This window comes from Canis lupus, chromosome 27 (assembly GCF_003254725.2).
Source record: "Canis lupus dingo isolate Sandy chromosome 27, ASM325472v2, whole genome shotgun sequence".
NCBI classification, from domain to species: domain Eukaryota; kingdom Metazoa; phylum Chordata; class Mammalia; order Carnivora; family Canidae; genus Canis; species Canis lupus.
The window spans coordinates 42,807,400-42,833,135 of NC_064269.1; the positions used below are offsets into that span (position 1 = coordinate 42,807,400).

Below are 25,736 nucleotides of genomic sequence, written 5' to 3' on the forward strand. Positions count from 1 at the left end.
CTTTGGTGTGACTTCCAAGGGTCAGTAAATTTTTCTGGAGCTGAAAATTAGTCTATGAGAAAGAATGTGTGTCTGAGATGCACTATAACTCCCATCCATAGGGGAAGTAGTGTTTTTATTATTCTTTCCTTACAACTTTGTCGAGAAGTAGATGGCTTTTAGTTGTAAGCAGAGTCAAAGAGATGACCCAATGATTCAGAGGCACAAGCAAGGCAGAGCCTGCCCACCCTTCCCCACAGTGTGACTCATTCATCACCCAGGCACCTGAGCTCCCCAACCACTAGCCTGCTGCATATTCTAGTATTCTAATAGCTCCTTGGACTTGGGAAGGCTGGGGCTCTTCAGTTTGATGTGTCTGAGTTGGGATTAACAGATGAAAGAACAGCTCTCTCCTGAGCTCATCCAGAAATGCAGGGTGTAGGTCTGGAAGCATTCTTTCCCTCCCTCCCATATCCTCACCTCACTTCACTGGCCCCAGAATCTGCTTCCTCAAGAGATCCCCCTGCACTGAACTAGTCTGACCTGTTCCTGCCTGCCAGCTTGCCAGCCATGGAAACAGGAGAGACCTTGATGGCAGAAGGATAAACCTGCAGAAGTCCCCATAAACATAACATGAGCAGAGGTTTGATGTCTGTGCAGAAACCCAGAGGCACAGATCCCCAGCTGAGGCCTCTGTCCCTGGGACTCTTCAAAGTCTGGCCAAAAAAGTGCCCACAGGGGAAAATGTAGGCAGAGTGAGAAAACGCTGGGTTGTGAGACAGGGAGGCTCTGTTCTGATCCTGGCTTTGGAACAACTAACTGTGACTTTAAACTCTATGCTGCTCGGTCCCCATCTGTAAAATGGGGGTAATCAGACCTGGCCTATCTCACAAGAGTCTTTTAAAAATTTAATTAGTTAATTAATTTTACTTATTTGTGAGAGAGAGGGTGTGCATGAACATGTGTGTTGCAGGGAGGGGCAGAGGGAGAGAGAGAATCTCAAGCAGAAATTGAGAGACAGGCCTCAATCTCATGATCCTAAGATCATGAGGGGAGCTGAAATCAAGAGTCGGATGCTTAATTGACTAAGCCACCCAGGCACCCCTCTTATAAGTCTTATAAGGCTCAGATGAGATCATTCCTGTGAGACACTTATTAAGCATTAAAGGGCCATACCAAACAGAGCTGTAAAAAAAAAAAAAAAAGCACCCCCCCCCCCCACTGTAATCCCTTTTCTGGAATCAACTACATAAACATGCAAAATGTCAATGTCCACCTTCTGCCTGCCCACATTCATACATTGTGCTCTTTCCTCTATGTCTGGTTGGCTGTGTCTCGACTGGGATCCCACAGGGGTTCATGACACTTCTGCTTTGGGCCAGCTGTTGGTTCCCAGTAGCCAGTGACTCTGAGTCTAACTCTTTTTGTGCAGCACCTACTGCAGTGTCTGGGACCACCTTGATGGAGCTGCTGGAGAGAGAGTAGTAGCCTAGTGGGAATCAGGACACTTGGGTTCCAGTCTTAGCCTTGTTGCCGTTCACTAAGTGAGCCGAGAGAAGTAATTTGGCCAGCTGGGGTCTCATTTTCCTCACCTAAAATAAGGACCAGATGATCTTGAAAGCCTCTGCTAGCTCCCAATAGTCTATGATTCGGGTTCATGGCCAGCAGTGGTTTGGTTTCACATATTTAAAGTCTGACAATCACGTCCAGATGGCCCCCTTGAAATGTGGGGGCCCTGACCCCCAGTGTGTGGCCATGCTGACAACTGAACTCCCAACTCTCCTGCAGCCTCACCCTCAGCACAGTGCTTTGCTTTTTCACTCTTTGCTGGCACCCAACAGTTTTCTGTTCCCTCATTCTCACCCAGTTTGGCTTTTAGCCTTCCTAGATGTGTGTTAGCGAACCAGCTACAGACTCTTTGAGGTGTAGACATCAGCCTCCAGATCAACCCAGGGATAGCTAGGCCTCTTATCTCTCTCCTGCAGTTTATTAATTTGTTTGACTGCACCAAGTCCTGGCCCACCCTTTCCTGACTCCTCAGCTCTGGTTCCATCTAGCAGCTTGGTGATAATGGTGGGCAGAGGGGTAGGACCTTGCTGCCAACGAAACAACCCTGCTGTCTTCCTGGGCTCGGAGGAAGGGGACTGAGGTGGAAAGGGAGCAAACTTAATTCTACTGCCTTTCACAACCGTTTCCCAAAGGCAGCTTTCCAGAGAAATCAGCCTCACGAAGCAACTGGGAGAGTCAGCCTGTAGTGCTGGACACTCCATGGACAAATGGACAATGCTCCATTTTCACTAGTCCTGGCTCCTTCTCTGATTAAGGACGGCAGCAAATTTTAATGGGATAGGAGCTTATTTCCTTTCCCTCTGCGCTACTGACCTTGGTCAAGGTTGTATCTCCCAACTCTCCTCCCACTTTGTGCCCTCCCCCCCCCCCCCCCCCCCCCCCCCCGTACGAAGAGGTGGGAGGAGCAGCAGAAGGGAAGAAGCTCTGCTATTACCTCTCCTATTCCCCCCAAACCTCTTCAAGTTATATTGAGTCTGTTTCTCTCTTTGTTCCCTTCTGTAGGATATGGCAGCTGGAGAGAACTGGCCAAGGCTCTGGCCAGCAGGAACATTCCAGCTGTGGATCCAAACCTCCAGTTTCATCATCCCCAGAGGCTGGGCCCCAAGGTATGTAGTCCTCAGCTGTCTGTGCCCTTATACCCTTGATGGAAATCCCCACTTTTCTGTGGTAGGAGAGGCCAAGGGGAGAGTTCCTGGAATTGTAGTCCGACATAACAGGATCTCATTAGCTGGATGTAGAGATGTCTATCCTGCCCTCCTCAAAGCCTTCCTCACAGTTCCAGAAGCCCAGACTTGAACCATTCCAGACATGTGGCCTTCATCTCCATTACTAGCAGAGGGCTTAAGGCAGAACCATCCCACCTTGCCTCTTGCTGGCTTGAGGCCTCATTTGGTGCCTTAGTGATGATCTCAGATGCTCACTGCTAGGAGTCAGAGAGGATGAAGTAGACATCATATATAGCTGCAAATGACTCGGCCATAGATCTTTAATGGAGCATTTTATCTATAGTGCTTCTTGTACCAGTGGTCTCTAGGGAGGCAGGAGTGGCTCTGGTGGAAATTAGGGAAATTGGGGTCTAATGCAGTCTGGAATCCTAAAGTTGAGCCTCTGAGCCTAGCACAGACATGGATCTCCAAGGCTGGCCCAAGGGCTGGGATATTCCCAAGGGGCTTCCACTTATTAGGACAAATGAGTGACAGAACTGGGCAGAGTCCTGAGGGGATGTAGTGAAAGATGGAGGCAAGTTCCTTTTCTCAGAAGACTGATCTAATCAGACTTTTTTCCCCAAAAAAGAAAAAAATTTTTTTTTCTTCCATATGAGAAGACTGAGAAAATTCAGGAAAGTAAAAGAACCTTAGGAGAGTATACATTGGTGAAACTATAAGGAGATGTATTTTTGAGGGATACAGTATGAATGATAAACAACAGTGTCCCTTATATTAAAAAGCTTCCTGGGGGCAGGGACTATGTCTCCTGGCCCTCTACCTCCCCACAGGTACTTTCAAAGGGCTCCTGACCCTAATGTTTCACCAAGTTCACATTTCACTCTTTTGGTAGGACCAAGACTTTGAGCGAGGTAGGAGTGGTAACAACAGCTACCTGAAGTGGAATAAGCCCGTCCCATGGCTCTCAGAGGTAAGGGATTCTCCACTGTTCTTCTTCTTGGAGACGGTCAAAAAATAGTTTTCACTATTTTCTGATAACTGCAGAAAATTTTTTTCTAGAGGTTTCACCTAGGAGTGCCTGGGTGGCTAGTTGGTGCAGCATCTGACTCCTGATTTTGACTCAGGTCATGATCTCAGGGTCATGAGATTAAGCCCCAAAGTTAGGCTCCACGCTGGTGGTGGAACCTGCTTAAAATTCTCTCTCCCTCTGCCTGTCTTCCCCTGCCCCCCTCAGCTTGTGCAAGTATCCCCCAACCCCAAAATTGTTTTCACCAAATTTGAAAAAAAGGGGGGGCTTCAGGCTTACTCAGTTTTCTTCCTTTAGAGAAGGAGAGCATTTGCTCTGTGTGTACTGGTTTTTGCATATCATCCCATATCAGCTTTATGACCCTGTAAGATAGTATCATTGTCCTCGTCTTAGAAGTGAGAAAAACAGGGCTCAGGAAAGCTACATGACTTTCACATCCACATCATTCTTAAAGAGAGGCTTCCTGGACTGTCTTTCTTGGACTAGTAAGTCTCATAAGGTATTCCAGGAAGAAAGGAGTCTTGTTTGTTTGTTTGTTTGTTTGTTTTTTATGGAGTCTTGTTTAAATAAGGCTCAGAAACTATATACTACACCCACTTCTTGGAAATTACACATTAGCACAGGAAAGGCTCTGAGTAGTTCTGCAGTGAGCCATTTAACTTGGTTTAGCTCAGCAGGTACCAAACCTATGTGCCTCCTGCCTCGTTTTTTTTTTTTTTTTTTTTTTTTCTTTTTCTTGGAAATATCTCTTAATAGTCTACGAAACTAGTGTTCTAAGGAACACACTCTAGGAAATGCTGCTTTAGAAAATTATATAGGAAGTAGTTAAACGTGTGAATAAGAGTTGCCATGGTATCTTTTACTTATATAGGATCTGAAAGATTCTTTTTCTTTTGGTAAATAAACTGAGTTTCAAGGAGATTGATTAACATGCTCAAGATTATCTTGAGTAGGGGATCCCTGGGTGGCTCAGCGGTTTGGCACCTGCCTTTGGCTCGGGGCATGATCCTGGAGTCCCGGGATAGAATCCCGCATCAGGCTCCCTGCATGGAGCCTGCTTCTCTCTCTGACTGTGTCTCTGCCCGCCCCCTCGCCCCGTCTCTTATGAATAAATAAATAAAATCTTAAAAAAAAAAAGATTATCTTGAGTAGATACCAAAACTCCATAGTAGTGTGGTGTTTTGGGGATGAAAATTTTATTTATTTATTTATTTTAATTAAAAAAAAATTTTTTTTATTTATTTATGATAGTCACAGAGAGAGAGAGAGAGAGAGGCAGAGACACAGGCAGAGGGAGAAGCAGGCTCCATGCACCAGGAGCCCGACGTGGGATTTGATCCCGGGTCTCCAGGATTGCGCCCTGGGCCAAAGGCAGGCACTAAACCGCTGCGCCACCCAGGGATCCCGGGATGAAAATTTTAAATTTGGGCTCCATATTTTACAATTTGCCCATAACCCAGTGCCTTTTCGTCCCGAGATCTGTATTATTTTTCTTGGCTGAGTGGTATTGGCCAGCCCACCGTCTTTATCCGTACCTATCTCAGACCAAGCTCTTCTGCCTGGGTGATTTTATTTCCAATTCACCTATTGCTGTGGGGTGGGGGTGAAGGAGGCACTATCATGCTAAATGTGATGTTACTTTATCCACACCATAAAATCCCCTTTGTTCAAAGCCCTTAGAGAGGACGGATTACAATACTAGCACACTTGTATAGGTGACATCGTCAGGTGATTGATTACACCCCACCTCACCTGGAGTATTTTGAAAAGAGGGTGCCTTAAAGACCATTGATCCAATAATCTAGCCTTCAATCTTTTGAGGACAGTTGAAATCATTTTTCTTTCTTTTTTTTTTTTTTTTTTTTTTTTAAGATTTTATTTATTTTAGAATGAGAGAGAGTGTGTGAGTGCACGGGGGTGGGGAGTGCAGAGAGAGAGAATCCCAAGCAGACTCTGCACTGAGCAAGACATAGGACCCAATCCCACGATCCCAAGACCATGACCTGAGCCAAAACTAAGAATCCAACATTCAACCAACTGAGTCACTGAGGTGCCCATGGATCATTTTTCTTAACCAATTTTTTTAAAAGATTTTTACTGCATAACATTCTGCATTTATTAATCATTAATTTTTGGCCAATCAAGGATGGAGATATATATATGTGTGTGTGTGTGTGTGTGTGTGTGGTGTGTATGTGCATGTGTGTGTATATATATACATACATACATATATATATAAAATTAAAACAGTGAACAAATAGTAAATAGTGATTAAATAGGATAAAATTTTAAAGAAACAGTTGATTTTTTAAATAAGTGTGTCACACTATGACCTTCGGGTGATAAATGCCTGATTTCCATTGACTTTTTTTTTTTTTTTTTTTTTAGTATTAAAAGTAGCTTTAGGGCAGCCCCGGTGGCTCAGCGGTTTAGCGCTGCCTTCAGCCGGGGGTGTGATCCTGGAGACCCAGGATCGAGTCCCACGTTTGGCTCCCTGCATGGGGCCTGCTTCTCTCTCTGCCTGTGTCTCTGCGCCTCTCTCTCTCTCTCTCTCTCTCTGTCTCTCATGAATAAATAAATAAAATCTTATAAATAAATAAATAAATAAATAAATAAATAAATAAATAGTTTTACCAGGGCGCCTGTGTGGCTCAGTCAGTTAAGTGTCTGCCTTCAGTTCAAGTCATGACCCCAGGGTCTTGCTCCACAAGGAGCCTGCTTCTTCCTCTTCCTCTGCCCTTCACCCCTGCTCGTGCTCTCTTGCTCTCTCTCCCAGATAAATAAGTAAAATCTTAAAAAAAAAAAAAAGTGACTTTATCAAAAAAACCCAAAACCAAACAGTACCTTACAAAATCCTTATTACAATCTTCATGGATCTTCAGGGAATCACTGATCCAATCATGTTATTTCACCAACAAAGAAAACAAGGCCCCCTTAGAAAGGCTAAATTACCAACATCTGTAGCCACAGAGCTACACAGTGGTTCTGGCTCTCTCCCCCACCACCATGGGTGCTTCTCTGTTCCCATCTCCTTTCCTGTTCCTGCTCTTTTGACAGTTTCAGCAGGTTAATGACATATGTCATTTATTGAACATCCAGCTGTGTCAAGAGCTGTCAGGTTGTCCTATCATCCCCCTTTTGCAGGTAATGGCTCAGAGAGGGGTTAACTTATTCACTTACTCCAGAGGGCATCACTAGGACATAGCCCTGCTCTGAAGGTGAGCAAGGATAGAGGATAAGAAGGCTGACAATGGTCTCTTCTCTGTGTCGCTGCCCCAGTCTTTAGCCAGCAGTGCAGGGTCTCTGAGGCCAGAAATCACTGGAAAGTTAAGCAGCCATAGGCATTCTCTTTGGTGTGTCAGAGAGACTGCTACAAGAAAGAAATTTGGTGAGTCCAAAATAAGATTAGAGCAAGTCAGCATTTCCCTCGGTCATGCCACACTGGCTTTGGTGAGTGTTGTCTCTTGAGGAGAGGGCTGAGACCCAGAATCTTCTTCTCAGGTTTACCTTTTTTTTTTTCTTTTTTGGTCATAATTTAATTGAGATGTAAATTAAATACCATGTAAGTCACCTATTTAAGGTGTATAATTCAATAACTTTTAATATATTCATAGAGTTATGCGTCTATCACTGTTAGTTTAGAGCACTTTCATTACCACAGAAACTCCATATCTGTTAGCCATCACTCCTCACCACCCCACCCTCCCAAACCCTACACAAACAATAGTCTTTCTTTTTTTTTTTTTTAAGGAGTGCTTTTTTGGGGTACTTTTTATTATTATTATTTTTTAAGTAGGCTCCATGGGACACCTGGGTGGCTCAGTGGTTGAGCATCTGCCTTCAGCTCAGGTCATGATCCCTGTACTGGGATCGAGTCCCGTATCGAGCTCCCTGCAGGGAGCCTGCTTCTCCCTCTGCCTGTGTCTCTGCCTCTCTCTCTCAGTGTCTCTCATGAATAAATAAAAATCTTAAAAAAAAAAAAAAAAAAAAGTAGGCTCCATGCCCAACATGGGGCTTAAACTCATGAGCCTGAGATCAAGAGTCACATGCCCTGCTGACTGAGGCCAGGGCACCCAGTAATCTACTTTGTCTCTTTAGATTTGCCTGTTCTGAAATTTCCTATAAATGCAATCATACAATGTGACCATTAACTTCTTTCACTTAGCATGACATTTTCAAGGTTCCTCCATGCTGTAGCATGTACCAGCACTTCATTTCTTTTTATGGCTGAGTAATATTCCCTTATGTGGTTTTACCACATTTTATTTATCCATTCTCGAGTGTATGTCTTGTGACCAACTCCTACCTCTCCTGGATGCAGAGGTGACTGCTTCTGCTTTCGTGCCATGTGCATCTGACGCCTCTGCAATGGCACAGGTGACATCTTTTATTAATATGTCTCTCTCCTTGGAGGTCCACATCTCTTTTCATCTCGAGCTAATGTAAAGCAGATTCAGTGCTTATAGAATAAATGAAGGAACATAAGGTTCTGAGCTTAGCTTCTGCAAGCTTTTGTTCATTCAAATAATTAAGATTTGTGGGAACACAGAGGAGGGAAGCTATTAATTCTGGTGAGGAAGTCAGAGGATGAGCCAGGGTTTGCCACATGGGGGAGAAAGAAAAAGGCCTTCCAACCGGGAAATGTTCGTGAAGACGCAAAGAGGTAAAGGAGCATGACAAGAATGGGGAGATGGGTGTGGGTGGAGTGTAGGCTTGTGACAGGGAGTGGCATGAGGAGAAGGGAGCTGGGAGTGAGGCTGGGAAGGTAGGTCAGTTGAAAAGACCTCATGTGCCAGGGTGAGGTTTTGTTCTGAAGCCTTTTGGGAACCTTCTGAGGTCGGAAGCAGCAAAGTGACATGATCAGATCTATGCTTTAGAAAGACAATCTTGCAGGCAGGGTGAAGAATCAGTGGAGGGAAGGAAGCTTCCCTCCAGTTAGGAGGCTCTACTACAGTCCTGGCAGAGGCAGTGTTGTGGGAATGGAAGATAGTGGAAGTTCCTATCTGAGGACCCACCAGCTTCGCCTTACCCTCCTGCATCCATAGTCCCAGACATCCTCCCCACTTCTACAGGGTTAATTGCTGTGTTCTTGGGGGAATCAGTTTACCTCTCTGGGCCTCAATAATCTCACCTCTAAAATGAGACAGTTCCAACAAATATTTTCTCCACTACTTACAACTGGAAATTTCAAATCCATCATTGGCTGTGGGCATACTCTGGTGATGGGAGTAGTCAGTGTCCTTCCTTGGGCCTTAGCCCCTGCTGGACAATAGAGAGAGTGGGCAAAGTGTGGTGCTGATGAGCTGGAATCTCTCATCCCTGCCAGATGCAAAGTCTCCAAAACTTGGAGAGACGCAAATCCCAGTGGGGTTGTCAGCCTGGGCCTGGGGAGGAAGATGGCACCCACTGGTCCTGCAGAGATCCCCACCAACAGCCCGAGAGTGGGTGAAGCATGGTTTGAGGGCTGCCGTAATGCTGATTGAGGGCCTAGACCTTCGACGAGAGGGCTAGTCCTCTTCCTACACTCCCACATCCTCTGCCTTCCACTCCCTGCAGCCTCTGAGGCTATCCTTGCTATAGCAAGCAAGGCCCTGACTGGGAGGTGGCCAGCCCAGCTCCTTCTTCCTTTCCTCCTTCCCTCCTTCCCTTGCCCAAACCCCCTGGGGCCTCTAGTCTCTTGGCTGAACACAACAGATTTCTCTGGTGGGATGCCTTCCCTCCACAGTTTGCTGTGGATCCAAGCACACTGCCCTGAAAGTCTCCCAGGGAGGGGCCAAGAGGAGGTCATTTATAGGAGACAACTGAGTCTTGTAAACTGGACTTAAGGAATTTCCCCAGAAGTAGCACAATGTCCCTATTCTTTCCTTCCAAGAAGCCTCAGCCCGCCCCCCACCTACCCAGCCCACATTCTCTCTTCCACCCATCCCAGCACCCCACTCATAATCCCCAGTGTGATGGCTGCTTCCAAGGCCCCACATTCTTAGCTTTGACCAGGCCAATGTGCGCAGGAAGTGCCAGACTGCCAACGGGCCGGGGAGTGACAGGCTGTCCTGTGTCCTCTCTGGATCCAGCTGTGGGGCTGTGTTTCCTCAGAGGCCACACCTCAGATCTTTGGCATTCCTGTGCAGGAGTCCCCCCCACCATCTGTCCCCCCAGATCTGTTGCTGAAGACCTTGTGCCATTTCCTTTTATCTGGGTTCCCAGTCTGGGTGTCCCTTCCTCCTCTGCCTTCCTGGGGCAGCCCAGATTTTGATATCTGATGGGCCACACTGGGGAGGGAAGGGCAGGGCCTGTTTGTATAGAGTGATTGAGGCCCCACCTCCCACAACCTGGAGATTAAGCTCTGGGGGAGGGGGAGGAGAAAGTTGCTGAGATGGGGTAATCTGAAACTCTTTGTCAGGGTAAATTGGGACTGGATCCCCAAGCCTCCCCTCCCCTCTCAAACTCCCAGCACTTCCACCCACTCAGAGAGAGGACTGGCTCTAAGGCCCTTTCTTCTGAAGGGGGTCCTCTGCTGCTGGCCGCCAACTGTCTGTGCCCCACAGATGCCACAGCCGAGGAGGAGAGAGCATACATCCTCTGCTCCTACCTTCCCAGGGCTGCCCAGGTCCCAGGCACCCGGGTAGTTGTGCCAGGAGAGGCCTGAACAGAGCGAGAGAGGCTTCCAGCTCCTTAAGGAGTAATGGGAGGCCTTCCTACTGGATGGGGCCCCCAAAGACCTCCTGTGGCCCCCAATGACCTCCTGCAGCGCTTTCCCAGCTGCTTCCCCACAACCGGAGCCAGAAGCATGAAGACTACTGGGTAGATAAGGTTTCACCAGCAGACAGCTGTGAAGCTTACTATTAGGCACAAGGGGAAGGGGACGGGGAGGGGGGAAGAGCAGATCTTTAGCTGAAACCCCAGCTTGGCCCTCCTTCCAGTTCTTTCTGTCGTCTCTGCCTATCTGTCATGGCTATTACTTCCCCTTGCCTGGGGAATGCAAACCAGCCCCCCTCTTGCATGGAAAGAGCCCAGGGGACTCTGTGCCTTTGTGTGTGCATGTGTGCACAAGCATGGCCAGAAAACCAGACCCAGGCCTCAGGGCCAGGCAGTGGGGTTGAGGTATGAGAAGGAAGCTGCGGGTGCCAGGGTGGGATGGGATCCTTAGCAATGAGAGGAGCACCAGGGCTGAGGTTGGGACTGGGGTTGCGGCTGTCTCTGCCCCCAGCCTCCTCCAGCCGCGGGTCGGGACTGGCACCCACCCGCTTGCTTCCTTGCAGTTCCAGGGCCATGCCAACCTGCATGTGTTCGAAGACTGGTGTGGCAGTTCCATTCAGCAGCTCCGGAGGAACCTGCACTTCCCGCTGTACCCCCACGTGAGTGTTGTCTACCCAAGCCTCTTTTCCCTCCCTTGCCCACTCCCTATCTCTCATCTCCCCCCTGTCTTCTGTCTTCTTCATCTGTCCTGCTTCCTTTCTAGTTCATTTTCTTTCCTTTATATCTTGGGTCTTCTTTTCTTCTGCCTGTAACTATTACTCTGGCTCCCTTCCCCAGGATTCCTGGCGATTTCTCTGCCATTTTCTGTATCATTTCAGCTTTAGGTTCTCATTGTGGCTCATGATCTAGATTAGCCAGAGCCACTGCATACAGTTGGGCTGGTTGTGCACTGTACAAGGTCACAGGGACAAAAAAGCAAATAAGAGTGGAGATCTTGTCTACACTCCACTCACTGTGCCATGGCCCAGTCCTTCCTGTCCCCCTTCCCCCCCAACTCTGGTCTTCCTATCAGCCCTGAGTGGACGACTTTCTTCAGTTTCCTCTTCCCTCTTCTGAATAATGGTTTCCCTCCCCTTTCTTGGTATAGATTCGCACAACCCTGAGGAAGCTGGCTGTTTCCCCCAAATGGACCAACTATGGCCTCCGCATTTTTGGCTACCTGCATCCCTTCACCGATGGTGAGGCCAGCCCCCCAAAGCCCCATCCTCCTGCTTCTTGCTCCAGATTCTTTACGGTACCCAGAGAACATAAGCCTGTAGCTGAGAAGTAAGTCCACACTAGGCTGCCTGGACCCTGTTAGTCCATCACTGGGGAGAGAGGGGATATTTGGTCACAGTGAGGTTTTATCCATTGCACCCCAGCTGCCACTTCATGCCTTGATTTGCAGAGTCTGGCCCTAGCTTGTCTCTTTCTGTGAGTCTTCCCCATGTTCATGGTATCTCCTAAGGTGAGGAACCCCCACCTTACAGGGAAGGAAGCCACAGCACCAAGCCCCCTGAAGAGAATATACCTACTAAGAAGTAAAACAGGCCTTCAGCCCTTCATGCTATGTTCTTCTTGCTCTCATCTGCAAAACTCTTTTCCCCACTGCCCAGGGAAAATACAGTTTGCCATTGCTGCAGATGACAACGCTGAGTTCTGGCTCAGCCGGGATGACCAGGTGTCAGGCCTTCAGCTGTTGGCCAGTGTGGGCAAGGTAGGGTCAGCCCATCCGCAGAGCTCTCCCACTGGGCCCGGGAACCAGGTCATGGAAGAGGCACCTGCTCGCATCAGGAGACCCGCATCACCATTAGTCTCTTTGGCGTGACAGCATCCTCCATGTCACCCCTGCCCTGTATTATAAAGGGATAGACTGTAAACTGGGGAAGAGTGAAGATTCATCTCTTGGCTGGGACTGGGCCACGTCTCCTTTTTGGGTTTTAGCGTCCTTAGCATGGTGCCAAGGATGCCCGCCATGGGGACTTATTGCTTGGGGCCCTTATAAGAAGGGTGGAGCTTCTTCTTGCCCAGGTCACCTGTCACTCCCCTCACGTCTCCTGTTTTCTCTCCCCTCTCTCTCCTCTTCTTTGCTCACATATCTCCTTTTTCCCCATTCCTTCCTCATCTCTGCACTCCCCACCTCCCTTCCTCCATATTGTCATCTTCCTCCTTCCCTCTTCTTGCTCTCCTCACACCTCTAGACTGGAAAAGAGTGGACTGCCCCTGGAGAGTTTGGGAAATTTCGGAGCCAAATTTCCAAGCCAGTGAGGTAAGTAGGGAGTCTCATGACATTCTTCTGAGCACAGAAAAAAAACCAAACCTACATCAAGTGCCAAGGTCAAATCAGAGGCAGGGAGCCTGATGGTACCCGGCCTGTCTCCAGCCTTCCTTAGTCTAGATGTGCAGTATGACTGGGCACTCATGCATTCTGCTAAATGATGTATTTGACTTTAGAAACCATCTGGCCCATCCTTCCTCATTTTACAGATGCAGAAACTGAGGCTCAGAGAGGGTTGTGACTTGATGAAGGTCACACAGCTATTTAGTGACACTCAGGACTGGAAAACAAAATAGGTCTCTCTTCTTCCAGTCCTTGTCCTTCCCATTTGCTCCATCCCTGTAAATGTCCGCAGTGGTGCAGCCTGGACACTTGGCTCTCTGCCTGTGCTACAGAAAGTTCCTCATGGATCACTTGATCCCTGATTCCTCAGTAGACCAGAGGGAGACAGGCTTTTCCCAGCCTGTATCGGCTGAATTGCATTAACATGCTGGAAGGGGAACTTAGCCTGACTTCAGAGTGCCACCTGGTGGCCTGCACACAAAGGCGAGACCGTGTCAATACTTGGTGGTAACACTGATGTCAATCACAGGAAGCCAGTCTAGCTCTCGGAAGAGCCCTTGCTATGTGCCATTCTCTGTGGCGAGCACATTACATATCATTCAGCATGGCAGCCAATGCCCTGAACCCAGAAGGAAGATTGCCTGGATCCAAATCCCAGCTCCACCACTTCCTGCCTCAGTGATTTGGGGCAAATTACTTAAGATTTCTGTGCCTCAATGTTCTCATCTACAAACAAGAATTAAGTGAATTCATTTATATAAAGCACTTAGAACAGTGTTTAGCTCATAGTAACAACTCTGTAAGGATTATTATTACAGACAGCCAGTCTTATAATATTTTTACTTACCATTTTTCCACTTTATGATGGTGCAAAAGTGATATGCATTCAGTGGAAATTGTACTTCAGATTTTGAATGTGGATCTTTCAACAAGGGGTACAATAGTCTTTGGCGAAGCTGGGCAGTGGCCTTAGCTCCTCGTCAGCTATGTGATCACAGGGTCAACCACCGATATTCTGTACCCAAACCACCATGCTATTTTTCACTTTCATTCAGTCACTTACATGAGATATTCAACACTTTATTATAGATAGGCTTTGTGGCACATGATCCCACCTACCTGTAGGCTACTACAAGTGTCCTGAATGCATTCAGGGCGAGCCAAGCTAAGCTAGGTATATTAAATGCATTTCGACTTCCAATATTTTCAACTTACAATAAGTTTATTAGAACATAACCCTATCCTAAGTTGAGGAAGATCTGTATTTCTGTGGATTCTCCTGATTCTCCTGTGAAGTGTGTACTGTTCTTACGGCCGTCTTACAGAAGAGAATGCTGAGGTCACACTGTGAGTAAGTGGCAGCGTGGAGACTCCAGGCCAGCATTAAAAGTGAAGCTCCTGGGATTGTGGGAGCAGAGAGGAAAGGACAAGGGGAGGCTGCAGGTAGTGAGAACGAGGTGGAAGCTGGGGTGGCACGGGGGAAGAGTGGGTCAGAGGGATGACCATAGGACCTGAGAGGATCACCTTCTGTGTCTTTGCTCCCTCCTGCCAGCCTGGTGGCCTCCCAGAGGTACTACTTTGAGGTGCTGCACAAACAGAATGACAAGGGCACAGATCATGTGGAAGTTGCGGTGAGAGCTCCTGCCCTCCTAGTTCACCTCTGAACTAGGTGAACTCCTTGCCCCTTGTCCCCTGAACCCCTTTCTAAAGCCAGCCACCTCCAACCCTCTGTATCCACCCTCTCTCTTCCAGTGGCGACGGAACGACCCTGGAGCCAAGTTCACTATTATTGACTCCCCTTCCCTGTCGCTCTTCACAAGTGAGTAGGCTCTGCCCCTCCCCTGGAGACAGGCAAGCTGGTGCCAACATGTCCCATCAGGTGAATTTGGTCAGGGGAGGGGTGGAGGCTAAAGCTTAGGGTGCTTGGAACCTGGGTGGAAAGCGGATCCAGAACAAGGAACAGAACTTAGAGGGATTCTAAGGTCAAAGGTCCTTGACTCTTGGGTCAGTGACCCCTTTGAGAACCTGCTGGAAGCTCGCTAAGACCTCGCCCCAGAAAAATGCCCTTGTCTACCCACACGCAATGTTTTGTGTACAATTTCAAGGGCATCCAGGGACCATGAGGCTAATTTCTCATTTCACAGTTGAAGGACCCATGGTTCTTTGCAAAGCTGTGACCAGAGCTGAAGAAACCTTCTCATCTGCTTTAGATTTATTTTCAGTAAATGAACTCTTCAGTTGTATTCTGTGTTGCTCATGATTTCCTATCCATCCACAGGCCCCACTAAGAACCACCACCTGGCAGGTGGGGCCATGTGGCCTGGGTGTAGGAAGAGCAGGCAGGGCCAGAACCCCAAGGGAGGGAGGGAGAGCTGAGTTCTGAGAGGAGACTGGGAGGGCAGGATGGGGGCAGGCCAGGGAGGTGTGCATTCACAGGACAGGGGGATAGGGTGGCATGGGTAAGGCAGGTGGGAGGAGGTTGCTGGTGAACGAAGGTCAAGGCAGAAGGGGCGCGAATTTTTGAGTTGGTGCAAGAGGAAGGAGGGAGAGCTGGAGTCCATAGGTGCAATGCGAAACGAGAAGAAAGAGGCCCATTGTAAAGTTCAGGTAAGAAACTAGTACAATGAACCAGAGGTAACTAGCCCTGGGTGTAGAAGAAAGAGGAGGTCTGGCTGACTTGGAGAGAACACTGAGGCGGGGAGGGGTATGAGGAGCAGGGCTGCTGAGGGGTGCCCCTGCCATAGTCTGCATTGCTGGCTTATGTGTCTGAGACACAGCATAACCTGGAGGCTGAGACTGTATCGCCTTGGTTCAGATTTACCTTTGCCACTTCTGGTTGTATGATCTTCAGCAAATGACTTAAATTCTCTTTCCTAAGTTCCTAGTCTGTAAAGTAGGAATAATTAATAAATACCTAAGGCATACAGTGCTTATTTGGAGATGAAATGGCTTGATGTTTATCAGTTGCTTAGAGCAGTGCCTAGCTCGTTATTTAGTAAGTGCTCTATAGCTGTTTATGAGATAGATGAAGCAGGCTTCAATGTCGGATTTCCAGCCAGTAGCAGTAACACATTTGAGGAAGTGGTATCTTTTTTCATTTTACATAAAATGGTAGCCATGGGGCGAGCAGAGTGGGTCCAAGGTATATCTGTAGCTGAACCCACAGTCTGTGAGGGGGCAGGGCTAGAGGGGAGAGGGATCGCCCATACCCCATACTGTCCCTGGGGGGGATACAGAAGCCTGGGCTTAGAGGGGCAGGGGTCTTGGTTCTGGGTTTGCTCTGGGACTCACAGCTGCTTCTGTACTTTCCTCCCTGGGCCCAGATGAGACAGTCCTAAGGATGGATGATGTGGGCCACATCCCCCAGACAGCAGCCAGCCATGTAGGCTCCCGAGACTCTCTTCCCAGAGAGGAGCCGCCTCTCGCAGACATGCTGCAGCCTGACCCTCGGGATACCCTCTATCGAGGTAAAACTGTGGCCGTCCACTTGTCATCCGTTCTGGGGCCCATCCACTGCTAGGTCTGTGGGTGTTAGTAGAGGAGACTCCTCAGATTTGTCACTACTACCGCTGTATCCCAAAAGTCAGAGAATCTTGGTTTTCCCTTGCAGTGTAAAATATAACATGCACATAGAAAAGTACAAGAATATATATGTACAATTTTACAATTATACAGATCATTACACGACAAACATTGTATAACCACATCTCAGGACAAGAAGTAGAACTAGAGCCCAGAAATCCCCTATGGGTCCCTCCAAAATTGCACATATCATAGTTTCCTACTGGATCCCAACTCTTCTAATCCAATGAGAGAAATCTGTTCCCACCAAGGTGTTGGAGTCATAAATTCTTGGGAGCGTTTACATTATAAAAGATGAGAAAGCCCCATCCCAACCCCCATAATGACCAGGAGAAAATTCAGTTATTGGCCCTGCCCTAGAGTGAGACTCAGTAGCCTCTTGGACGTTTCTAAACCTTTACTGAGGCTAGCCCTGTACAGCGGTCCCAATGCCATGAGCCAGGGTCTGCATCCGACTCCTTGACCTCCAAGGCCCTCCCAGAATGCACCCACCCCAGATGAGTGATGCCAGCCTTGGTTTGGCAACCTCAGCTGATGGACTGGACTCTGCCTACCGCTGCTGTGAGCAAATACAAAAAGGTGCCTGCTCAGAGCAGAGGCCATCGGGCCTCCCCCTCAGCCAAGAGCCTTCGTGCCTCTAGGGCAGCCTGTTCCAGGCTCCCATCCTCACCCTCATCCCTCTTCCCTTACTGTCCTTAGTGCCTCTGATCCCCAAGGCTCATCTCCGCCATGTCTTGCCTGATTGTCCCTACAAACCCAGCTACCTGGTGGACGGGCTCCCCCTGCAGCGTTACCAGGGACTCCGCTTTGTAAGTCTTGGTGCTGGGCAGTGGGGGCAGGATCAAGAGGGCTTGCCACCTGTGGCTGAGATGGAGGGGCACCAGGGCTGACTCTTCCTCCCCGCGATGCCACATAGCAGTAGACAGGACTGCCTTATGGGGTCCAGGGGATGGGTGAACTTGCATTCCAAGTTGCCCATGGCCCAATGAACCACCCTATAAACTGCGAGAATGAATGCTCGGCCTTAGTAAGCCCTTTGACACCAACCCTGATGATGATGGGAGGGGCTGGCCTGAGGCTTCCTATACTCTGCTCCTTGAGCTGCCCAACCCTGTCCTGCCTGGGTCTGTCTTACTGGGCCATCAGCCAGCAGTCCTTATTAAACTCATAGATGAGGCACTATAGAGGGGAAGTTAGCTCTAGAGAACTGAGAGCCTGGATGGAAACTGCAGAGGCAGTGTGCATACTATATATCCAGATCTAGAAACCATCAGAGGAGTGCTAGAAGCAGGAAGAAGCGAACAGGAGTCTCAGGAGTTGTCCTCTGGGTCAGAGAATGGGTGGGGTCTAACTGGGAAGTTTATTGGTGGCATTGTCTGAAGTTGTTTAAGAGGGGCAGGAAGCAGTGGAGTAGCAAAAGGGGGGTTGTTCCAGGGCCCTGAGAGGTTGCAGGTAAAGGTTTCAAGGTGGCAGGAGAGGATGAGATGGCAGGACAGGGAGAAAATGGTGCTGGCTGCAGCTGTGGAGGAGCCGAGGTAGGAGCACTGGGAAGCTTGCGGCAGGGGTTACATCTGGTCCAGGGAGCCTAGGAGAGGAGGCCTGAAGAGTGGAATGGAACAAGTGTTGTCTCTCAGAGCTCCAAACAGTGCTTCTCCCCTGGGTGGTCCCAGCCAGGGGCAGACTTCACCCTGGTGGGCTGATTTCTTACCGAGGTCCTGCCCTCTCTTTCCTGTGGCTGCTTTCTCCTCTTCCAGGTTCACCTGTCCTTCGTCTACCCCAATGACTATACCCGCCTGAGCCACATGGAGACCCATAATAAATGCTTCTACCAGGAAAACTCATACTACCAGGACAGGTGAGTAACACCGAGTTGGGCAAGAAAACAGTCTTACAGAAGGGCTCTGCAGGACCAGGAGAGCTTCCTGGGTGAGAGGGGCTGTGAATGCCCTTCCAGCCTGAGGAGTCTAGGCCCTTCCTGGGCATGCCATGCGCTCACAGATACTCTTTCTCCCACACAGCCTCATTTCTGCACTCTAGGCCAGGGCATGACTCTGCACTGCTGCTGGCGCCTCCAGCAGAGCCTCACATGTTAGCTTGCAAGGGTACTGGGTACCAGTCTGCCTCTCCCCTCCTCCTGCAGGTTCAGCTTTCGGGAGTACATCAAGATTGACCAGCCTGAGAAGCAGGGGCCGGAGAAGCCAGGTATAGAGTGACCACTGAGGCTTCCAGGTCAGGCTGGGAGGGATGACCATGGTCTGTTTCTAGAGGACCTTCAAACCATGCCAGCCCTTCCCCCGAAGAGAATATCAAAGCCACATAGTCCTTCCCCATATACCTGGAGGAATAGAAGATGGTATGCCTACCTTTTCCATACTACCCATGTATGGAAAATGACATTGTTTTTAACAGTGTGCTGTGGTCAGCTGGAAGAGAATTAGAGCCAAGAGGAGATTACTTGGACTGCTTGAATGATCGCTATCCCTGGCACGTCACTGGGGAAGTTCTGCTATAGAGAAGCACTGTCATCCAGTGGCTTTGCTTCTTGAGGAATTAGGGCATGTTGGGGGCCATTGGTTGGGTCCCTCGAGCACCTGCTAGGCACTTTGCCTATTTTATGTCACTCCATCTTCACGATAATCCATGAAAGACACATTATTATTCCTTTTATGCAGAGGATTAAATGGGCTAGTTGAGGTTGGTAACTTGCCCAAGGTCGCACAGTAAGCAAGCAGCAGAGCCCAGGTATAATCCCCATCTGAAACTCATTGGTGTGTCATTCGGATGATCAACTGCTGTCTTGTATATCTTGTCTGGGAAAGGTTAGAAACTCTAATGTGAGGAATGGTTGTTATTAACAACAGGTTTTGAGGAAGGCCTTCTAGAAGAATCCCAGTATGGAGAAGCAGCAGAGGAAACCCTTGACTCCAATGACCAGAATGCCATGATGCCAGAAGGAAAACAAGGGCCTACCTTTACCCCTGGGCAGGATGTCACTGACTACCACCTCCGAAGCCTACGGAAACTCCTGGCTCAGCCCCAGGAGGGTCTTCTGGCACCCTTTTCCAAGCAGAACTCCACAGCTCCCTTCCCTATGAGGACCACCGATGTCCCAGTCCAGCAACCAGAGAAGAGAGAGAAAAGACCCAGCCCTGAGCCTAGCGAAGATCCACCTCACTCTGAGAAGTGGCCTCCAGGGCCCCTGGCAGGGAAACTGCCTGCAGTCAAGGGGCCCAGGCCCACTGGTAACAGTCCCAGGAAGACTCTAGGGCAGTCCCAGTGGCTGAATCAAGTTGAGACATACATTGCAGAGCAGAGAAGGGGAGATAGGATGGAGCCCCCAGCCCCCAGGAGGGGTTGGCCTGGTGAGGAAGAGGTAGTGGTAGCTGCAGGTGAGGAAGGACAGGTGGAAGGAGAAGAGGGGGAAGAAGAGGAAGAGGAAGAGGAAGAGGATATGAGTGAGGTGTTCGAATATGTGCCCATGTTTGACCCGGTGGTAAACTGGGACCAGACCTTCAGTGCTCGGAATGTTGACTTCCAAGCCCTGCGGACTGACTGGATCGATCTGAACTGTAACACGTCTGGCAACCTGCTGCTTCCAGAGCAGGAGGCTCTCGAGGTCACGCGGGTCTTCCTGAAGAAGCTCAACCAGAGGAGCCGGGGGTAAGGTAAAGGGCTCTTCTGGGACCGGGACCGGGGCTGGGGCTAGGGCTCAACAGCCAGCTGGCCTGAGGGCAGGAACCTGGGGGCTGGAGCGTGCTCCCCTGCTTCAGGCTCCCTGGAAGGTCAAGCACCTGGGACCCCCTATTCCTGAGAATGAGTCGGACCAGTCAGGCATGGTTCTGACACCCCTGGGTACCTGGCCCAGGACATGTGTCGAGCACGGGGAAGGCTTGGAAGATGGGGTCCCCTTTATTGGGGAAGGAGCTGGTAAAGGATAGAATAGGCAAAACTGAGACTAGAAGAGACAAGACCCCAGGAAAGAGCTGGAAGGGCGAGGGCAGAAAACATGGCCTGACTTCTTGTTTTTGCATTCATTCATTTAACCAATTGACATTCTTTTAATTGAGATAAAATTCATATAACTTTTAATGAGCCATTTTAGAGTGTACAATTCGGTGTTTTTTAGGTATTATTCATAATGCTGTACAACCATCACCACTATCTGATTCCAGAACATTTTCATCACTTTTAAAAGGAACCTGGTATCTGTTAGCATTACTTCGATTTCTCCCTCCTCTCAGTCCCTAGCAACCACTACTCGACTTTCTACTGCTATAGATTAACCTATAATAACCATTTCATGTTAATGGAATATGTGGCCTTTTGTATCTGGCTTCTTTCACTTGGCAAAACAGTTTCAAGGCTTATCCATGTTGTAGAATGTACTGAGTGCTTCATTCCTTTGTACTACTGCATAATATGAATACAATGCTGCTATGAACATTTGCGTATAATTTTTTTGTGTGAACATGGTTTCAGTTCTCTTGGGGATATTCCTAGGAGTAGAACTGCTGAGTCATATCTGTGTTTAATGTTTTGAGAAACTACCCATCTCTTTTCCAAATCAGCTGCGTCATTTTACATTTCCCTCTGTGGTGTCAATTTCTCTACATCCGTGCCAATGCTTGTTATTTTCCTTTTTTAAAAATAGCCATCCTAACAGGTGCGAAATGGTATCACATGGTAGTTTTGATTTGCATCTCCCTGAAGATTAATGATATTGAGCTACCAATCAACATTTCTCATAATCCATTGTGTGTTATGTACCGTGAGTGGACAGAGTTTATTAATGAGGGTCCGTTTCTGAAGGAAACACATTCACTTTACATACTTAGAATCTTAGAGATTTAACACATGTTAGAGGTCATCCCAGGTCTGTAGGTGCATTTTTGAAGATGGAAGCTGTGATCGCTAGAGATTAAGAATCTGGTGGAAGCCTTTTATCTTTAAATTTTATTTATTTATTTAGTAAGTAAGTAAGTAAGCTCTACACCGAGCGTGGGGCTTGAGCTCACAACCCTGAGATCAAGAGTCACATGCTCCACCGACTGATCCAACCAGGCGCCCCTGGTGTAAGCATCTTAGCCAATGGCAACTCTAGGGCAAAAACCAGAGTCTCCTGACCACTGGCCTCATGGGCTTCTCCCATACTGTATTTCCCCCGGCCCCCTCCCCACAGCGGGGGGAGGAATTACTCAAGCGGCCCACCCTTTCTGCCACAGGAAGTACCAGCTCCAGCGCATTGTGAACGTGGAGAAGCGCCAGGACCAGCTACGCGGGGGTCGTTACCTCCTGGAGCTCGAGCTGCTGGAACAGGGGCAGCAGCCCGTGCGGCTCTCCGAGTATGTGTCTACCCGCGGCTGGCAGGGCATCGATCCAGCTGGTGGGGAAGAGGTCGAGCCCCGGAACCTGCAGGGCCTGGTTTGGGGCTCACACAACCGCCGGAGACATGTCTTGAATGTCCGGGCCCCAGAGCCCAAGCTGTGTTGGCCGCAGGGCTTCTCCTGGAATCACCGAGCCGTGGTCCACTTCATTGTCCCTGGTGAGCCTCAGGCCGAGCCCGGCCATTATCAATGGAGTGGGGACCCTAAATAACTGCGAGCACCCAAGGCTCTGCTCCCTGATTCGATCTCACAAGAGCCTGGGGGAAGGCCACTTTATAGCCAAGGACCTGAGGTCACACGGCCAAGTGTTGCAGTTGGAAAAGATGCTGGCTCGTAGGCCAGTTGCTCTTCCTGGTGTGCCCGGTGTCAGGGTTGGACGCGATCATGGCCGGGTTGTCATATTGGGGTTTGCAACTGTTCTGGGGGACAAAACATAGAGCAGGTTAGCCGGCTTTTATAAAGGGAAGGGGGAGCACGAAACAGTCTTGTAATAACTGTGAGCTAGGACAGGAAATGAAGGGTGCTAACAGGATGGACAGAAAACGGGGCTTGAGCATGGTCGGGTCACTGTGAGAAAGCTGAGGATGAACCCCAGGCCCAGGCCTTCCCGTGGGGCCCTGCCTGCAGGCTCTGTGGGCAACGGGGTACAGAGGCCCCTTTCACTGGTGAGCTCCCCCTCTGCCTCCTGCCTCTCTGCTGCGTTCCTACTGGCTTCCTCCATAGCTGCAGAGGTCCAATGGGGTCCTGACTCATACAGGAGCTGGTGGTGGGGGTGCCTTTCTTGGCATCACTGCTTCTTTTTCCCTGTTGCCCACCATGGTAGTGAAGAACCAGGCGCGCTGGGTGCAGCAGTTCATCAGAGACATGGAAAAGCTGTTCCAGGCCACTGGTGACCCACACTTCAATATCATCATCACTGACTACAGCAGTGAGGACATGGACGTGGAGATGGCCCTCAAGAGGTCCAAGCTGCGGAGGTGAGGAGGCTCCCTGGCCGGAGCCCAGCCTGAGCCACTTGCTTTCTAGAATCCCGGATGCTGAGTACTGGGCGGAGCCAGAAGTCCCATGTAGCTTTCCTGATTCCCAGTGTCTGGCTTTCTCCAGAGGACTCATATGCCCATATCCCATCCTAGGAGCACACATCATCTTTCTCCCAGCCTGCCAGCATCCTCCAGGGATCACTGCTGCCAAGCCCTTATACTCTGCCTCTGTTTCCTCTCCTCTCCCTGCAGCTACCAGTACATGAAGCTGCGTGGAAACTTCGAGCGCTCAGCTGGGCTTCAGGCCGGCATAGACCTGGTGAAGGTAATAGCCTGGGAAGGGTTTGGGAGACGTGGTTACAGACTGGTTAAGAGGTGGAGACATCTGGGATGTGTGAGGCAGTCAGCTCCTCGGGGAGGAAAGAATGAGGACCTGGGAGGTCCTTTCTGCTCTGCTCTAGGGCCAAATGACAGTGGAGCCTTTGTCCAGAGTCCTTGCAGTCATGAGGGGTGGAGGGGAGGTATCAGAATTCATCCTCTGACTCCGAGAACTGCGCTCTGGGGCCCCATACTGTGGAAATTAGCTCAACGGTTTGTTTTGTGGAAGTTTGTCCATCACTCAAGTGGGAAGGAGCCTGAGGAGTGTCCTCAGGAGTGGCTTGACTTCTGTGGGGTCAGGGGTTTGCCCTGGTCTGTGGGGTCTGCTGACTCTCCCCCATCTGTCCCCAGGACCCGCACAGCATCATCTTCCTCTGTGACCTCCACATCCACTTCCCTGCTGGAGTCATCGATACCATCCGGAAGCACTGTGTGGAGGGCAAGATGGCCTTTGCCCCCATGGTGATGAGGCTGCATTGCGGGGCCACCCCCCAGTGGCCTGAGGGTAAGCCCTGTTCTTGGGCTAGGGAGGGTAGGAGAGCCCTCTCTCTGGCCTTGATTCTTCATCCCAGAGCTGGAAGCAACCATGTCTCCGGTGGCAGTCTCCCCTCTTCCCCCTCCTGCTCCTTCTACCCATCTGGACAGTCCACCAGAGAGGGCCTGAGGGCTGTGCTCACAGCCACAGCTGCGGCAACAATGGACATTTCTTCCCCATCTTCCCTTCATTCATTTATCAGACATTCACTGTGTGCCAGATTCTGTGCCCTATGCAGATAGAAAAATGGAAAGATAGGCTCCCTACCTCTGGAGAGGGTAACAGACAAGGAAAGCACGCTCGGCTATGTCTTCAGTGGCTGCTATTGTCAGATCGGGTTGTAGGGCCTGTGGTCACCCCCTGGTAGGACCACTGCTTCCATCGGACCCTGAAACTTAGTGCAAGGGCTTTCCCCCCACAACAGGGAGGGACTCGTTCACAGTTTTCAGCATCAGGCACATCGTCCTCTTTCAGAGAAGGCTCTGGGAATGTAGCCCAGCAGCCTCCATTGCCTCTAGGCCCCGGGTTCATCTCACTGGAGCCTTCTTGTCTGGCCACAGGCTACTGGGAGGTGAATGGGTTTGGACTGCTCGGCATCTACAAGTCAGACCTGGACAGAATCGGAGGCATGAACACCAAGGAGTTCCGAGACCGCTGGGGCGGGGAAGACTGGGAGCTGCTGGACAGGTGACCAGGGAAGGGGTGTCTGAGAGGGACTCTGGGGACAGAACGGGGCTAGATGGGCCAAGGCCTGGCCCTCAGGGCTGCAGGCTCCTGATCCACAGGTAACAAGCACTGGACTCAGAGGAAGCCTGACCACTTACTTGGGTCATGTTACTTGCCTGGCCAAGACTCTGTTTCTGTGTCTGTTAGAAGGGGAATGATACTGCCTCTGCCTATGTCCCAGGGTTAGCGTGGAGATTAAAGTCCATGGGAAGACTTTGGGGTAAAGCAAAAGCTGTTGAGCTGTATGAGTGTAAATGCTAATGGTCCCAGCACAGGCCCTGCGACATCAAAGAACACAGGTGCATTTTCCTGGATTGGAACCTTCCTCCCCCGCAGCCACCTGCCAGGGAAGCTGAGTCTGGGGGAATGGACAAGAAGTCAGATGAAGGGTTAGGAAAGGCTTTGGGGCCAGCGAAAGAGACAGTGTGGATCATTAAAGGGCAGTAGGATATCCAGGAGGTCCTGGGACCTTGGAAGCCCTGGGAGGAGGGAGTTTCAGGGAGCAAGAAATAGTCAATGGCAAGAGGGAGAAAGGAGGACACAGGATCAGCTACAGACTTGGCAAGCTGACAGAAGAGGACATTGAGACAGGAGCAAGCAGGCCAGGACCCTGGTTGGAGGGGTTGTGGGGCATGCTGATGGCAGGGGAGTGGAAGCTGTGTTAGTATGAGATTCATCTTTAAAGAAATTTACTTAAAAAAATTTTTTTTTCTGCCACAAGGGGCGCTTTGCTGGCTCAATCAGAAGAGCATACTGCTTTTGATCTCTGGGCTGTGATTTCGAGCCCCATGTAGGGGGTAGACTTTTTTAATAAATAAAAGTTTGAAGAAGAAAGAAATTTGTTGCCACAGAAGGAGCGGGAAAGAGGATGATACCTTGAGATTTGGGTTAAAGGGGAGGGGATGGAGGAAAGGGAGAGAGACGTCAAAGAAAGAAAGGACCAGCCAGTGTCTAGAGGATGTGACAGGTGGGTCAGGAGCACTGGAGGAGCCCTGGGGGTGTGGGGACACTTCTTCCTGGAGACAGCTACCCCTCAGGGGCACCCATACTTGGCAGGTGATTTGTATCTGCCCCCTGTTTGCTCCTCTCCACACCTCTGTGAGGGAGGCGTGATTGTCTCCGCTGTCCAAATGAGCCTTGAAGAGAAGTTCCCAACTGCCCCAAATACCACAGCTAGTGGGCATCAGAGGCTTAAAACCAGCTCTGCGTATGTTTTGTTTTTTTTGTTTTTGTTTTTTTCCCCTTGAGGGAGAAAAAAATAAGGGAGGTATACTGTATATAACGACAAGGGGCAGTACTAAGAGAATTGAAGGTGCAAAGGAGGGAGTTTGAGG

At 49.6% G+C, this 25,736-nt stretch overlaps 1 protein-coding gene and 1 long non-coding RNA gene across 4 annotated transcripts in view; one reads left to right on the forward strand and one right to left on the reverse strand.

Moving 5' to 3' along the window:
- The window catches only part of B4GALNT3 (beta-1,4-N-acetyl-galactosaminyltransferase 3), a 132,663-nt gene that overhangs the window by 67,389 nt on the left and 39,538 nt on the right, over positions 1–25,736 (forward strand). For all 3 annotated transcript variants that reach the window (XM_049102409.1, XM_025461748.3, XM_025461746.3), the window contains exons 2-19: positions 2,551–2,654; positions 3,607–3,684; positions 11,001–11,096; positions 11,585–11,675; positions 12,093–12,193; positions 12,678–12,745; positions 14,370–14,448; positions 14,570–14,636; positions 16,141–16,284; positions 17,099–17,208; positions 18,154–18,254; positions 18,540–18,601; positions 19,261–20,059; positions 21,622–21,941; positions 22,607–22,760; positions 23,016–23,088; positions 23,493–23,646; positions 24,237–24,363. In XM_049102409.1, coding sequence (XP_048958366.1) covers positions 2,551–2,654; positions 3,607–3,684; positions 11,001–11,096; positions 11,585–11,675; positions 12,093–12,193; positions 12,678–12,745; positions 14,370–14,448; positions 14,570–14,636; positions 16,141–16,284; positions 17,099–17,208; positions 18,154–18,254; positions 18,540–18,601; positions 19,261–20,059; positions 21,622–21,941; positions 22,607–22,760; positions 23,016–23,088; positions 23,493–23,646; positions 24,237–24,363 — 2,728 coding nt within the window. The remainder of the gene's footprint in view (positions 1–2,550; positions 2,655–3,606; positions 3,685–11,000; positions 11,097–11,584; positions 11,676–12,092; positions 12,194–12,677; positions 12,746–14,369; positions 14,449–14,569; positions 14,637–16,140; positions 16,285–17,098; positions 17,209–18,153; positions 18,255–18,539; positions 18,602–19,260; positions 20,060–21,621; positions 21,942–22,606; positions 22,761–23,015; positions 23,089–23,492; positions 23,647–24,236; positions 24,364–25,736) is intronic.
- LOC112669006 (uncharacterized) lies at positions 14,007–14,696 on the reverse strand. The gene is made up of 3 exons (XR_003141991.3): positions 14,556–14,696; positions 14,342–14,403; positions 14,007–14,215 (listed from the first exon to the last, which is right to left on the reverse strand). It is a non-coding gene; the product is annotated as an uncharacterized LOC112669006 (long non-coding RNA).